Source organism: Hordeum vulgare, chromosome 1H, assembly GCF_904849725.1.
Source record: "Hordeum vulgare subsp. vulgare chromosome 1H, MorexV3_pseudomolecules_assembly, whole genome shotgun sequence".
NCBI lineage: Eukaryota > Viridiplantae > Streptophyta > Magnoliopsida > Poales > Poaceae > Hordeum > Hordeum vulgare.
The window spans coordinates 108723919-108739517 of record NC_058518.1 but is presented as its reverse complement, the minus strand read 5'-3'; the positions used below and the strand labels follow the sequence as shown (position 1 = coordinate 108739517).

The 15599-nt window shown below is 42.9% G+C and overlaps 2 protein-coding genes across 3 annotated transcripts; one reads left to right on the top strand and one right to left on the bottom strand.

Annotated features, from left to right (window-relative positions):
• Nucleotides 1-403: 403 nt before the first annotated feature.
• On the top strand, nucleotides 404-2241 carry LOC123426464 (LOB domain-containing protein 15-like). The gene is made up of 3 exons (XM_045110307.1): nucleotides 404-552; nucleotides 781-1072; nucleotides 1702-2241. The coding sequence occupies exons 1-3, from the start codon at nucleotides 539-541 to the stop codon at nucleotides 2104-2106; spliced, it is 711 nt and encodes a 236-aa protein (XP_044966242.1). The 5' UTR covers nucleotides 404-538; the 3' UTR covers nucleotides 2107-2241.
• A 622-nt stretch (nucleotides 2242-2863) lies between these two features.
• Nucleotides 2864-6854, bottom strand: LOC123426473. 2 transcript variants are annotated; one of them, XM_045110320.1, is made up of 6 exons: nucleotides 6578-6854; nucleotides 5972-6155; nucleotides 5527-5611; nucleotides 4440-4494; nucleotides 3412-3550; nucleotides 2864-3332 (listed from the first exon to the last, which is right to left on the bottom strand). In XM_045110320.1, the coding sequence occupies exons 2-6, from the start codon at nucleotides 6146-6148 to the stop codon at nucleotides 3213-3215; spliced, it is 576 nt and encodes a 191-aa protein (XP_044966255.1). In that variant the 5' UTR covers nucleotides 6149-6155; nucleotides 6578-6854; the 3' UTR covers nucleotides 2864-3212. The 2 variants fall into 2 exon arrangements, with proteins under 2 accessions (XP_044966255.1, XP_044966251.1); XM_045110316.1 differs by having other exon boundaries at nucleotides 5972-6152; nucleotides 6578-6660.
• Between the last annotated feature and the right edge of the window lie 8745 nt (nucleotides 6855-15599).

The window sequence follows — 15599 nt, the reverse complement described above, 5'->3', positions numbered from 1 at the left end:
GGAAGTAACTATGTAATGCATGTTTATTATTACCAAATTCACTTAACATGCACCCATTGTGTCTAATATAAAACTCATCTTTTCAAAACTCATACCCAATTCCCATACCACTTCCAAGATCTACTGGCTTTTGCCAAACCTAATCTGAACGGAAGAGTAATAGAGAGTTATTTTACACTAAGAAGATTCCATCATTCCGTATGCACACACCTCTTATTAATTAGCCGCCTTGTTAACTATTGCCACAAGTCAACACACACCAGGATACCTTCCAAATGGTGCAACACCTACATACATCTAGCTGTATACTCTCTTTGACAGCAGCAAACTTTTTTTGTTATAAATAAAACGCTCTCTCTCTCTCTCTCTCTCTCTCTCTCTCTCTCTCTCTCTCCCTCTCCCTCTCCCTCTCCCTCTCCCTCTCCCCCTCTCTCTCTCTCTCTTAAGCTAAGCGGCAGAGACACACAACCTAGAAGACACCTTTTCCAAAGCACCTCACTTCAATCCCTTGTCCCCCTCCTCTCTCCCTCTTGCCTTCATGTCCACTGCAAGGTATGCTCAAAGCTCAAAACTACTTTCCGAAATACGAAGCTAGCTCATACAAAAAAAAAAGTCCATTTAGGAATAGCTAAATTCATGTACCAACTCTAGCTACAATCCTCTTCTCAAGCTTTGTTGTGTCCATGGTGCATGGCCGTGTGTAACAGTGGAATTAGTTGGAACCCTAGCTATAGCCATGGTGAATTGGTGACCTCATGCTACATAAATCTTCTTCTTCAGTGACTGGCAGCAAGACCATGAGGTAGGGAAGAAGATAAAGAGTGAGTCGACGGCCGAGGCGGACCGGATGATGGCGGCGGCACGAAGGAGTAGCAGCCTGCCTGCAGCAGGCGCCGGACCAGCATCGACACCATCGTTCAACACGATGACGCCTTGTGCTGCGTGCAAGCTGCTCCGGCGGCGGTGCGCCCAAGAGTGCCCCTTCTCACCTTTCTTCTCGCCGCTAGAGCCGCACAAGTTCGCCTCCGTTCACAAGGTCTTCGGCGCCAGCAACGTCTCCAAGATGCTCCTGGTAATCTAATCTAATTTCACTTCCCTCCATATTGCTTGCTCTTTGACTTTGAGCATAGCTTACTTTTATGCCTTATGAGCTCGTACAATGAACTGGCTGCTTTGTGCCACTGATTTTGATGCGACATAGCATAATTACAGTGAATGCCTCACAATCCCGCAGAATTTCATTAGTTGACATGGTATTTCTGGAAACCTTTATTAACAAGAGACTTTCATTTGTGGTACTGTCACCACTCACGAGTCAAGGCAGCAGTGACTGTTCTTGTTGCAGATCCAAAACCCTAAATTCCCCTGGATCTCCTCTCCTTTTCCATTATGTTTGGGGGCGTAATCACTAGAGATCTGTGTATAGTTTAAGCCTGCTCGTTTGTGCATCTTCTGTTTCATAAAAATGCTAAAAGTTCTCTCTGAACAACAATAAATTAATAATCCAAAATCCAAATCGAAGTTTCCCCATTATCATGTCAAGACAAGTATGCATGAACTGCTGTTATACATCGGGCCACTTCTCATTTACTTTCAGAAAAAAAAAAAAAAGAGTGATGCGCGACTTCATCATCACTTGGCGGGCATGGAAGTGCTCCATGGGATATTAGCTAACGCGTAGCTTGGCGGGCATGCATGCAGGAGGTGCACGAGAGCCAGCGCGGCGACGCGGCCAACAGCCTGGTGTACGAGGCGAACCTGAGGCTCCGCGACCCCGTCTACGGCTGCATGGGCGCCATCCTCACCCTGCAGCAGCAGGTGCACGCTCTCGAGGCCGAGCTCGCCGCCGTCCGCGCCGAGATCCTCAAGCACAGGTACCGCCCTGCCGCCGCCGCCGCTGCCGCGGTGCCCAACGTGCCCCCGTCCTCGCACGCCTCCCAGCTCCTCGCCGCCGGAGGCCACCGGCCGGCTGGGGCGATGGGGCTGCCGGCGCCGGCGGTGGGGCCTGTGGCTTCCGCGTCGTCGTCGACCACGGTGTACGCCGCCGCGTCGAGCTCCACGGACTACAGCTCCATCACGCATGAGAATGCTCCGTATTTTGGTTGAGGCCGTTGTACTAGCTTAGCGTTAAACGACTGAGAGGTTCTTTTCTTTGGATGTAACTTAATTTTGTTTGCCTCTTTCTTCTACACGTAGTAGGCCTTGTGAAAATACTGGAATAAAAGGCTTTAATTTGTGTCCTGGGGAGCTCATGCGAGCAGCATTTTACAGTATCCAAATTCATGCGAGCAAAACTATACTCCGAAAGAGGAACAGTCCTTATTAGTTAAATTGATCTGATTTCCTAAGGTGTCCAAGTGTTGGAAACACAAGCCCTGGCCGGGTCCAACAAGGTAGCACATGAGAGATACTCCCCTACTCCACTCCATATGAGGTGTGTTTGTTTGACTGCATTCTGATCTTTGCATATGCGATGCATGGGGCTCTCCTCTCCTCACATGCTTGTCTGTGCACATTTCGTCTCGTTTCCATGCTACTCTTCTCACTTATGTAGCATACGTAGGAGACAAAGATGATTCTTTAACAAACCTTTCCATCTCCCCATACATCGATTGATTTGATCTATACTAGTAGTAGTAATATATAAGAACATCAGTGGTAAATATCATGTGAACCGTTTGCCTTTGACAATAGCAGCGCCCACATTCAAATGACAAGAGGTACTTACTGTACTCCCCTGTCCACAGATGCAGATTTGACTTTCAGTTGTGCTCAGTGTAAGATTTTGACGAGCATTGCCATAGAAACTAACCAGAAAAAAGACGTATTATGAAAAAGTCTCTGGAAACAAAACCATGGTTCATAATGAAAAAGAATCGGGCAATCGTTTTCATATATAGACAACCAAAGTACTTATAAGTATACTGGTCAAGATTTCAAGACCAAAAGGTTGATGGCGTAGATCCATGGTGGCCTGCATTGTTGACCAAGGAACAATTCAGGGCATGGACGATATTTCATATTTGAGAACCATCGCGGTAGTTGTTAAGTGCATTACACTGTACACCCACGTCTGAAAATCTGCAGGCGTTCATCCCAACAATTAGTGGCCCTCGCATTAGTGAGACCTACCTCCAGCTCAGTTTGGTATCTAAGCTCAACTGCGGCCGCTTTGCCATACGTTGCAATCACACCAGATCGCCAACAGAGAGTCACGCTTCTGAACGGTTCGGTTTAGAAACTGCAGAATGCTGGCTTGTGCATTCGGAGTCTGTGAATGCGCAGAGAGCTCTCCAGATAGGGACCAGCATTTTGACAGGTGGGCGGAATTTCTGCGAGTTAAGCTTTATTGGATTGCTAAAATTTTGTCTGATAAATTAAGTCATAGATGCATAACACATAAATATTTACCTGGAAAACTAGCTTGAGCTCCTCTTCATCGCGCAGAAGCAACGCCAAGCTCCAGTAACAGGTTACTGGTGTCACACACTCGTTCAACAGTGGCTTTAGAATCTTGCCAATTGGCACAAAATGACGATCAACTCTTCCGCTAAGAATCATGAATTAAAAAAATGTGAGAACAACAGCTGTAACCAAATTTCCAGTAGCATGGATACTATTTCCGAAGCAAAGAAAAGTTGCAGAAAACATATCCCTCGGAGGCAAAACCCTTGAGTGATGCTGTTTATGATTTTGCGACACCACGGAAGCAGATTTAATAGTGAAATTACTTAGTTCGCTTCAATCTTGATCCTTTCTTAGTGTTTAAGATACAAAGTGCTTCACGCAAAGCAAGGAGTTAATAACACACAAACAAAAGCATGGAAATCATTGCTCAGCGACAAGATCTGAAACCAACATCAACAAAGTCTTACCCACCAGGAACAGAGTTTTGCTCTAGGAGTCTTGCCCACCAGGAACAAAGTCTTACACCATATTGCTATAACAATCACCTTTGGAAAACCGTTGAGCCTACAGTATATTCTACCCTCATATGATTTATCAACGTGATCCAGAGCAACCAGCAGTTAATAAGCAAATCACAGGATGTTACCATTTCTCTTGTTTGCACCAAAAGAAAACGGATTACCTCCTATAACATGAGGATTGTTTGTTAGGAAAGGAATTGCTAGCTAACGACAGCAGTCTACCAATATCCACTCAGATAAGTAAGCAGGTACAGGTCCCCAATTCATCTGCATTGGTTGACACTTGAATAATTGGTGGCGAATACATCCAACAGCTAAAGGCTAAAGCAGTCATCCATTTTGACTATCTAAACTGTTCGTCCTACACCCACCTGCAACGTAACCTAATAGTTTCCGCCAATGATCGAATTATCACCTCACAGTGGAAATATACAGCAAGATGGTGACAAGCAATAGTAAGAACATAATTTGAAGATGATTGATGATTTCTCATAAGGAGGCTGGTAATACCTCCAGAAATGTATTTCTAGCTGAACCCCAAAAGATGGCATTATCACTACCGACTCTGCACACAATGAAACAGGGAAACCCAATAAGAAACACGCTGTTGATACTTTGTTCAGCATGGTCTATTACAGTAGCCTGGAAGATGCTATTTCTTAAGAAAAGAAAAGTTGCAGGAAATATATCCCTCTGAGGCAAATCCTTGAGTGATGCTGTCTATGATTTTGCAACACCACCAAAGCAGATTTAATAGTGAAATGATTTAGTCCACTTCAATCTTGAACCTTTCTGAGAGCAAGGGGTTCATCACACGCAAACAAAAACATAGACATCACTGCTCAGCAAATTGATCTGACATCTAAAAAATTCTTAACGACCAGGAACAGAGTTTTGCTCTACACCAAATTGCTAGAGAAATCAACAAATTGTTAGTTCTGTATGATTTATCAATGTGATCCGGAGCAACCAACAGTTAATATACCAATCATCGACTTGTTGCCAATTCTCTTGTTTGCACCAAAGGAAAACAAATCACCTCTACAACATGAGGATTGTTTGTTCGGGAAGGAATTGCTATCTAACGGAAGCAGTCTACCTATATCCACTCAGCTAAGTAAGCAGGTATAATTCTCCAACTCATTTGGGTCAGTTGACACTGGAATAATTGGTGGCTCACGCATCCAACAGCTAAAGGATAAAAGCAGTCATCCATTGACTATCTAAACTGTTCATCCTATAACCACCCTGTAACATAGACTAACAGTTCCCACCAATGATCCAGTAAGATTGTGACAAGAATAGGCAATAGTAAAGAGAGTAATTTGAAGATGATTGGTGATTTCAAGTAGGGAGGCTGGTAATACCTCCAAAAATGTATTTCTAGCTGAACCCCAAAAAATGGCATTATCACTACCGACTCTGCACACAATGAAACAGGGAAACTCGATAAGAAATACACTGTTGATACTTTGTTTCAGTATGGACTGTGAATGGTTATCATATTCTGGTGCGATCTAAAGGTACAAATCAACAACAGACCATGTCTACAATATGAAGAAAGACCCTACAAATTTATCTCTGAGGAAGGATTCACCTTTCTTCACTGGTTTGTATTGCAAAAATTTGGCAACCAGAACTCCAAAGGTAATACTCCACACTGACTCAAGATACAACTTCTCCTGCATTATTTGACCAGGTCAATACCAATATATGTACCAGTTATGTCAAAACTATATGAATCTAGGATGGTTAACTAAGCAATGATATTCTTTAATTATTACCGAAGAATCTAATGATTTATTTCAATTTTCTCACCATCAATTATACAAACATGAAATGTGCACTTTTTCTGAATCAGTAAAACAATTGAACCTGTTTTTTCTTCTAAGAACATGCAATAGACAATTGAACATCTTACAGCTTGCTACAATGTCTGATGAACCTAACTCTTACGAGTCTTCTAATATAGACTTATCTGCTCATTCCTCATTTATTTAACCCTCTTCTAATTTCTGGTCGTGATTTAAAACAGAAGTTACCTTTCCCAGCAATGATCGGCAGACAATTGCAAGAAGTAGAATGAGTCCAGTATACGACAGCAGAACACGGGTTCTGCTCTTCTTAACGAAAATCTCATGGATATCAACTCCCTTGTCACCACGATGCTTGTAAGTATACATGCCACTGGACGTTTCTCCTTTCTGTTCTAGCACCATGGTCCTACTAGATTAAACAAACAACTGCAGCATTAGGCACCAAGGTAACTAAACTGAAACCAGGCATTATACATGACAAAGTGCTGAATTACAAACTTGAAAAATCGTCTGCGACAAGAAATGTTAAGATGATCAAGACATATTTGGTCCATCATAAAAAAACACAAACAGCAATTACATGGTGTAAACTGGTACAAGCTGTTTATTATTGCCAAACCCCGTATAAGGTACAATTAGTGCCTAATTAATTTGTTGTGTTGTGCAATTTGCTCTATCAAAGGTCAGCATCAGACGCTCATCAACTTCAAGGAAACCATCAAATCTACCCCTCATTCGAGAAGGCAACAATTCCTAGATCAAAAAGCAATTCGTCCTGTGTGCTTCACTTAACCCCCATTTATGCACGCATAGTTACTCAAAAACCAATACCTGCGGGCTGTGGCCGAGCCGGGACACCGGCAGCCGGCGAATTTGGAGGAGCACGACTGCACGAGCAATAGGGATGCGGGGGCGGCTACGAGGACAACCAAGATCCAAAACTCCCGAGAACGCGTTGGCACGGCCAAGCCGCACGTATCTGGCGCGGAGGTAAAGGGCAGGTCCTCGCGCCGCAGGCGAAGGGATACGGTCGCGGCGGCGACGCTGCCGCCGGCAACGGGGACAAGCAAGGTGAGTTGCAGTTGCAGAGTTAGGATTTGGTTGGTTTTTTTTTTTTTTTTTTTTTTTTTTTAGGAGTTGGTGGGTTGGGCTTCTCCATGTGAAAATAAGTTGCACTAGGCTTGTTATCAGGCCCTGATTTGGGCTCTAAAACCAGCTACCTTAATAATTCATTTATAGGCTTCTTTTGTTTAGTACGCCGAACCACCGTTTTAAGTCAGCACTCTATATTCGTCTCTAAAAAAAAGTCAGCACTCTATGTGGATTCCCCTAAAAAAACACTCTATCTGGATGTTTTTTTGTGTGTTTTTTTGGCATCAAAGGGACTAAAAGGGTTGGACACGCTTTGCTGCATCGTTGGGGTTTTTGGGTTTCTTAAAACTGCACTCTTGTTTAAAAATATAAGGCATATAATTTATTTGAAAAGTCAAACTATTTAACATTGATGAAATTTGTAGATAAATATATCAAAATTCATAATATGAAATCGGTATGATGGATTCATCATGAAATAAACTTTCATATTTTTTGTTTAATATCGTGGATGCGGATTTTTTTTTTGCTCTGAACTAGGTAAAAGTCAAAGAATTTTGATTTTCCAAAATATAATACCATTTATGTTTTGGAACTTATGAAATATTTAGTTTGCGGGCGAGGGAGATGACGAGGTGTGTTTATTTTTATTTATGATGCGGCTATTTGATAGGACTTTTATAGTATGACATGTGTTATCCGCTAACCAACGTATATTTATATGAGGGTATTTCTGTGTGAGTGATTCCATGTACTATATTTGTGCTATAATATCACATAGTTGCTTTCTTTTTCCTAGGTGGTGGAAAGATTCACGGGATTAATATATTTTTATAGACCGATTGATGTTGATTATTTAGAAAATCATTGACCCAATCAAATTCGTAAATTAAACCCAAAATTACATATCTAAAATGAATGAAAAAAATTCAAAATTAGAGAACATGCAAAATTAAAAGAATTGAATGAGAGCCTCTTTAATTAATTATTGACCGGATCAAAATCAAATGACCCACTTTTAAACTCAAGAGCCAATTAATTATGAGGCCTTATTAATTAGAAAGCATAGTGTATCTTATAAAAGAATTGAATGGGAAAGGTTTGAGAAATTGTTGACCCGGTAAAAATCGAGTGGTCCAATTTTAATTGAAAACCTCAATTGAATGGGGACTTTTAAAACTAAAGAGCTTAGTGTTATAGAGGATATTTGCCCGCCCCACTTTTTTAAGAGCATGGTTAATAGTATAGCCAAGACGGCCATATGAAGTTGTCACGTCATAGATAGCCAACCTAGTACTATAGTTAGCAGAAAAAACACTACTTTATCACAACTTGGTTCAAGTTCTTCTCTTACAAAGTTTTTAAAATATATGTTGCAGCTGGCTACTAATCTACAACTCGCTTTTCTTCTATCTCATCTTCTTTATCCTCAACTCAACAAAAATATTGTATATAAATTCTTATGGTCTGCTTACATCATTGTATTGTACTTGTTCTAAAGCAGAGGCAACAACAACCACGCACAACTTTCAACAACTCTTGGCCGCAACGAGAAAGTAGTTTCAACAAAATTAATAAAAAAATAAAAATGTTTCATTGGTTCAAAAGGCATCTAACAGGTTACGAGTGAATAGCATTCTACATAGATAGCAGCAACATCAAAAGATAGTATCAAAGTAACCTATGAAATACTAAGAAGATTAGATCTAGACAATGCTAAGGAGCTCCCCATGATGAAGATCAAGCAGTTGCAGGCATTCGAGGAGCGGAGTAGCTTGGGCATCTACACACATCACTTTCATTGACGAACAAAAGTTTCTAACAAACTCAAGATGCATTTCAAGCTTCGTCATTTTCGTGCCTGGAAGACAAAATCATTACATAGCAATCATAAGCTCCACAAGTTAGCAAAAGTAACCTAATTAATAATAAAAACAACTCGCTTCTTCTGCAACCAGAAGACAACTTAGGATTTGAAAGAGCACGTTACATCAATCTCGAGGATATCAACCACAATAACCCAAGTTTTTCTTTACAACAATGCAATCAAAGAATAAGTTTTGTATGTAATATCTTGGAAAATAACCCACGTCGCTCGCATCGCTCCAAGGGCGGCTCTCGAGCGATCAAATCTCAGCCGCCGCCTCCTCCACCCCCTCCACGTCCGTCCACCACCACCATCGGGAGAAGTCACAAGGCTAAGACCGCGCGGCTGACGGCGACGACGAGCCTTCATCTCCTCGCACAGCGGGTGGTGGCGTGGGGCTTTAATCCCCAAGCGGAGGGGTGTCCGGTTGTTGTAGATCGACGACCCTCGACACCAAGGTGCTTGTGAATGAGACGGAGGTCGAGGCGGCGGTGTTGGAAATATGCCCTAGAGGCAATAATAAATTGGTTATTATTATATTTCCTTGTTGATAATAATCGTTTATTATCCATGCTAAAATTATATTGATTGGAAACTCAAATACATGTGGATACATAGACAACACACTATCCCTAGTGAACCTCTAGTTGACTAGCTCGTTGATCAAAGATGGTCAAGGTTTCCTCGACATAGGCAAGTGTTGTCACTTTATAACGGGATCAAATCATTGGGAGAATGATGTGATGGAAAAGACCCAAACTATAACGTAGCATATGATCGTGTCAGTTTATTGTTACTGTTTTCTGCATGTCAATGTATCTGTTCCTATGACCATGAGATCATGCAACTCCCGAACACCGGAGGAATACCTTGTGGGTTATCAAATGTCGCAACGTAACTGGGTGACTATAAAGGTGCTCTACAGGTATCTCCAAAGGTGTCTGTTGGGTTGGCATGGATCAAGACTGGGATTTGTCACTCCGTGTGACGGAGAGGTATCTCGGGGCCCACTCGGTAATACAACATCACAACAAGCCTTGAAAGCAATGTGACTAAGGAGTTTGTTATGGGATCTTGTATTACAGAACGAGTAAAGAGACTTGCCGGTAACGAGATTGAACTAGGTATGGAGATACCGACGATCGAATCTCGGGCAAGTAACATACCGAAGGACAAAGGGAATAGTATACGGGGTTATATGAATCCTTGACATAGAGGTTCAACCGATAGAGATCTTCGTAGAATATGTAGGAGCCAATATGGACATCCAGGTCCCGCTGTTGGTTATTGACCACAGAGTGTCTCAGGTCATGTCTGCATAGTTCTCGAACCCGCAGGGTCTGCACACTTAAGGTCCGATGATGTTTCGGTATAGTTGAGTTATATGTGTTGGTGACCGAAGTTTTATTCAGAGTCCCAGATGAGATCCATGATGTCACGAGGAGTTCCGGAATGGTCCGGAAACGAAGATTGATATATAGGAAGTTGGTGTTTGGATTCCGGAAGGTTTTCGGGCATTGCCGGCAGTATACCCGGAGTGACGAATGGGTTTCAGGGGCCCACTGGGTGGGCCCACCATGCCCCAAGGGGTCCACATGGGTTTATTGGATGCGCAATAAGGTATAATGGGCTGACAAAGTCATCCAAGGAAAGCCCATGAGAAAAAAGTGGAAAATCCAAAAGAGGTGGAAAATTAAGGAAGGAGTCCTAATCCAAGTGGGATTGAAGGAGGACTCCTCCCTCCTCCACTTTGGCCGACCCAAGGGCTCCTCCCTTGTGGCGCAAGGCCTGCGCCCTCCCTCCTCCTTTATATACTAGAGGTTTAGGGCTTTTTGAGACACAACTTTGCCACGTGCTACCCTCTCCTCTAGATCATAGTTCTTCCTCTAGATCGGTTTTCTGCGGAGCACGGGCGGAGCCCTGCAGGAATAGATCGCCACCACCAGAGCGTTGTCGCGCTGCCGGGGAACTCACCTACATCCCTGTCTCTCTTGCTGAATCAAGAAGGCGGAGATCGTCATCGAGCTGTACGTGTGCGGAACACGGAGGTGCCGTCCGTTCGGCACTTGATCGGGACAGACCGTGGGACGGATCGTGAACACGTACCACTACATCAACCGTGTTTATTAATGCTTCTGCTTAGCGATCTACAAGGGTATGTGGATCCCATCTCCCTCTCATAGATGATCATCGACATGATAGGTCTTCGTGTGCGTAGGAAATTTTTTGTTTCCCATGCAATGTTCCCAAGAGTGGCATCATGAGCTAGTTTCATGCGTAGATGTAATCTCGAGTAGAACACAAAAGTTTCTGTGGGCGTTGATGTTCAATTTGCTGCCCTCCTTAGTTTTTTCTCGATTCGGCGGTATTGTTGGATTGAAGCGGCCCGGACCAACATTACTCGTACGCTTACGAGAGACCGGTTTCATCGACTAACATGCAACTTGTTGCATAAAGATGACTGGCGGATGTCTGTTTCTTCAACTTTAGTTGAATTATATTTGACCGAGGCAGTCCTTGAAGATAGGTTAAAATAGCAATTTGCACATCTTCGTTGTGGTTTTGTGTAAGTAAGATGTGATCATACTAGATACCCATAGCAGCCACGTAAAACATGCAACAACAAATTAGAGGACGTCTAACTTGTTTTTCCAGAGTATGCATGTGATGTGATATGGCCAAAGACATGATCTGATATATTGGATGTATGATATGATCATGTTGTAATAGTTAAATATTGACTTGCACGTCGATGCTACGGCAACCAGCAGGAGCCATAGGGTTGTCTTTAAACTAACGTTTGTGTTTGCAGATGCGTTTACTATATTCGTAGGTTGTAGCTTTAGTAGTAATAGCATAGATAGCACGACAACCTCGATGGCAGCACGGTGATGGAGATCATGGTGTGGCACCGATGACGATGAAGATCATGTTGGTGCTTTGGTGATGGAGATCAAGACGCACAAGATCATGGCTATATCATGTCACTTATGAATTGCATGTGATGTTAATCCTTTTATGCACCTTTGCTTGCTTAGAACGACGGTAGCATTATAAGGTGATCCCTCACTAAATTTCAAGATAAAATTGTGTTCTCCCCGACTGTGCACCGTTGCGACAGTTCGTCGTTTCGAGAGACCACGTGATGATCGGGTGTGATAGACTCAACGTTCACATACAACGGGTGCAAAACAGTTGCACACACAGAACACTTGGGTTAAACTTGACGAGCCTAGCATGTACATACATGGCCTCGGAACACAAGAGACCGAAAGGTCGATCATGAATCATATAGTTGATATGATCAACATGGAGATGTTCACCATTGAAGCTAAACTCACCTCACGTGATGATCTGACTTGAGTTAGTGAATTTGGATCATGCGCCACTCAAATGACTAGAGGGATGTCTATTTGACTGGGAGTTCTTAAGTAATATGATTAATTGAACTAATTATCATGAACATAGTCAAAAGGTCTTTGCAAATTATGTTGTAGCTTGCGCTGTAGCTCTACTGTTTTATATGTTCCTAGAGAAAATTTAGTTGAAAGATGATAGTAGCAATTTTATGGACTTAGTTTGTAAACTGAGGATTGTCCTCATTGCTGCACAGAAGTCTTATGTCCTTAATGCACCGCTCGGTGTGCTGAACCTCGAGCGTCGTCTATGGATGTTGCAAACATCTAACATACACGTTTTTGATGACTACGTGATAGTTCAGTGCGTAATACTTAACGGCTTAGAATTGAGGCGATGAAGATGTTTTGAACGTCATGGAACATATGAGATGTTCTAAGAGATGAAATTGGGATTTCATGCTCGTGCCCTTGTTGAGAGGTATGAGACCTCCGACAAGATTCTTTGTCTACAGAGTAAAGGAGAAATGCTCAATCGTTGAGCATGTGCTCAGATTGTCCGAGTGCAACAGTCGCTTGAATCAAGTGCGAGTTAATCTTCCAGATGAGATAGTGATCGTTCTCCAAAGTCATTGTCACCAAGCTACTAGAGCTTCGTGATGAACTATAACATATCAAGGATAGATATGATGATCCTTGTGCGATTCGCAATGTTTGACATTGCGAAAGAAGAAATCAAGTAGGAGCATCAATTGTTGATGGTTAGTAAAACCGCTAGTTTCAAGAAGGGCAAGAGCAAGAAGGGATATTTCATGAAATGGCAAACCAGTTGCTGCTCTAATGAAGAAACCCAAGGTTGAACCTAAACCCGAGACTAAGTGCTTCTGTACTGAGGGAAACGGTCACTGAGGCGGAACTACCCTAGATACTTGGTAGATGAGAAGGCTCGCAAAGTCGACAAAGGTATAGGATATACCTGATATTGATGTGTACCTTACTAGTATTCCTAGTAGCACCAGGGTATTAGATACCGTTCAGTTGCTAAGTGTTAGTAACTCGAAGCTATAGCTACGGATTAAAAGGATACTAGCAAGGGTGAGGTGATGATGTGTGTTGGAAGTAATTCTAAGGTTGATGTGATCAAACATCGCACGCTCCCTCTACCATCGGGATTGGTGTTAAACCTAAATAATTGTTATTTGGTGTTTGCGTTGAGCATGAACTTGATTGGATCGTGTTTATTGCAATAAGATTATTCATTTAAAGAGAACAATGGTTATTCTATTTGCTTGAATAATTACCTTCAATGGTTTATTGAATCTCGATCGTAGTGCTACACATGTTCATAATATTGATGCCAAAATATACAAAGTAGTAATGATAGTACCACTTACTTGTGGCACTGCCACTTGAGTCATGTTGGTGTAAAATGCATGAAGAAGCTCCATGCTGATGGATCTTTGTACTCACTCATTTTTGAAACGTTTGAGACATGCAAACCATACCTATTGGTATAAACGCTGTTGGGGAACGTTGCATGGGAAACAAAAAAATTCCTACGCGCATGTAGACCTATCATGGTGATGTCCATCTACGAGAGGAGAATTGGATCTACTTACCCTTGTAGATCGCACAGCAGGAAGCGTTAAGAAATGCGGTTGATGTAGTGGAACGTTTCCGCGATTCAAATCGTCGTAGTCGTACTATCTCATCACGATCCGTCCCGTGAACTTCATCAAGATCCGTCCCGTGAACTTCATTACGATGTGTCCCGCGAACTTCATCACGATGCGTCCCGCGAACTTCATCAGGATGCGTCCTGCGAACTTCATCACGATCCTTCCCGATCTAGTGCCGAACGGACGGCACCTCCGCGTTCAGCACACGTACAGCTCGATGACGATCTCTACCTTCTTGATCCAGCAAGAGGGGTAGAGAGGTAGAAGATTTCTTAGGCAGCGTGACGGCATGCCGGTGGTGGTGATGATCTACTCCGGCAGGGCTTCGCCTAAGCTCCACGGAAATACGATCTAGAGGAAAAATTGCGTGGTATAGGGTCGAGCAGCACGTGGCAAAGTTGTGTCTCAAAAACCCTCAATACCTCTAGTATATATAGGAGGGAGGGAGGGGAGAAGGCAGCCTCAAACCCTCAAGGTTTGGCCAAAATTGGAGGTGGAGGAGTCCTACTCTAATCCTACTTGGAGTAGGATTCCACCTTCCCACTTGGAAACTCTTTCCACCTTGTGTTTTTTCCTTCTCAAACCATATGGGCCTTAGTGGGAACTTATTCCAGCCCACTAGGGGCTGGTTTATCTCTTCCCATAGCCCATGAGACCCCTTGGGGCGTGACACCCCTCCCGATGGTCCCCGGCACCCCTCCCGGCACTCCCGGTACACTACCGATGAGCCCGAAACATTTCCGGTGACCAAAACAGGACTTCCTATATATCAATCTTTACCTCCAGACCATTCCAGGGCTCCTCGTGACATCCTCGATCTCATCTAGGACTCCTAACAACTTTCGGTTACCAACACCTATAACTCAACTATACCAAAATGTCACCGAACCTTAAGTGTGCAGACCCTGCGGGTTCGAGAACTATGTAGACATGACCCGAGACACCCCTCGGTCAATATCCAATAGCGGGACCTGGATGCCCATATTGGATCCTACATATTATCCGAAAATATTATTGGTTGAACCTTAGTGTCAAGGATTCATATAATCCCGTATGTCATTCCCTTTGTCCTTCGATATGTTACTTGCCCGAGATTTGATCGTCGGTATCCGCATACCTATTTCAATCTCGTTACCGGCAAGTCTCTTTACTCGTTCCGTAATACAAGATCCCGTGACTTACACTTAGTCACATTGCTTGCAAGGCTCGTGTGTGATGTTGTATTACCGAGTGGGCCCCGAGATACCTCTCCGTCACACGGAGTGACAAATCCCAGTCTTGGTCCATACTAACTCAACGGACACCTTCGGAGATACCTGTAGAACACCTTTATAGTCACCCAGTTACGTTGTGACGTTTGACGCACACAAGGTATTCCTCCGGTGCTAGTGAGTTATATGATCTCATGGTCATAGGAACAAATACTTGACACGCAGAAAACAATAGCAATAAAACGACACAATCAATATGATACGTTCATAGTTTGGGTCTTGTCCATCACATGATTCTCCTAATGATGTGATCCCGTCATCAAGTGACAACACTTGCCTATAGTCAGGAAACCTTGACCATCTTTGATCAACGAACTATTCAACTAGAGGCTCACTGGGGACAGTGTGTTGTCTATGTATCCACACATGTATTTGAGTTTCCAATCAATACAATTCTAGCTTGGATAATAAGCGATTATTATGAACAAGGAAATATAATAATAACTAATTTATTATTGCCTCTAGGGCATATTTCCAACAGTCTCCCACTTGCACTAGAGTCAATAATCTAGTTCACATCACCATGTGCTTTTAACGAATCCAACACCCATATAGTTCTGGGGTCTGACCACGTCTAGCTCGTGATAG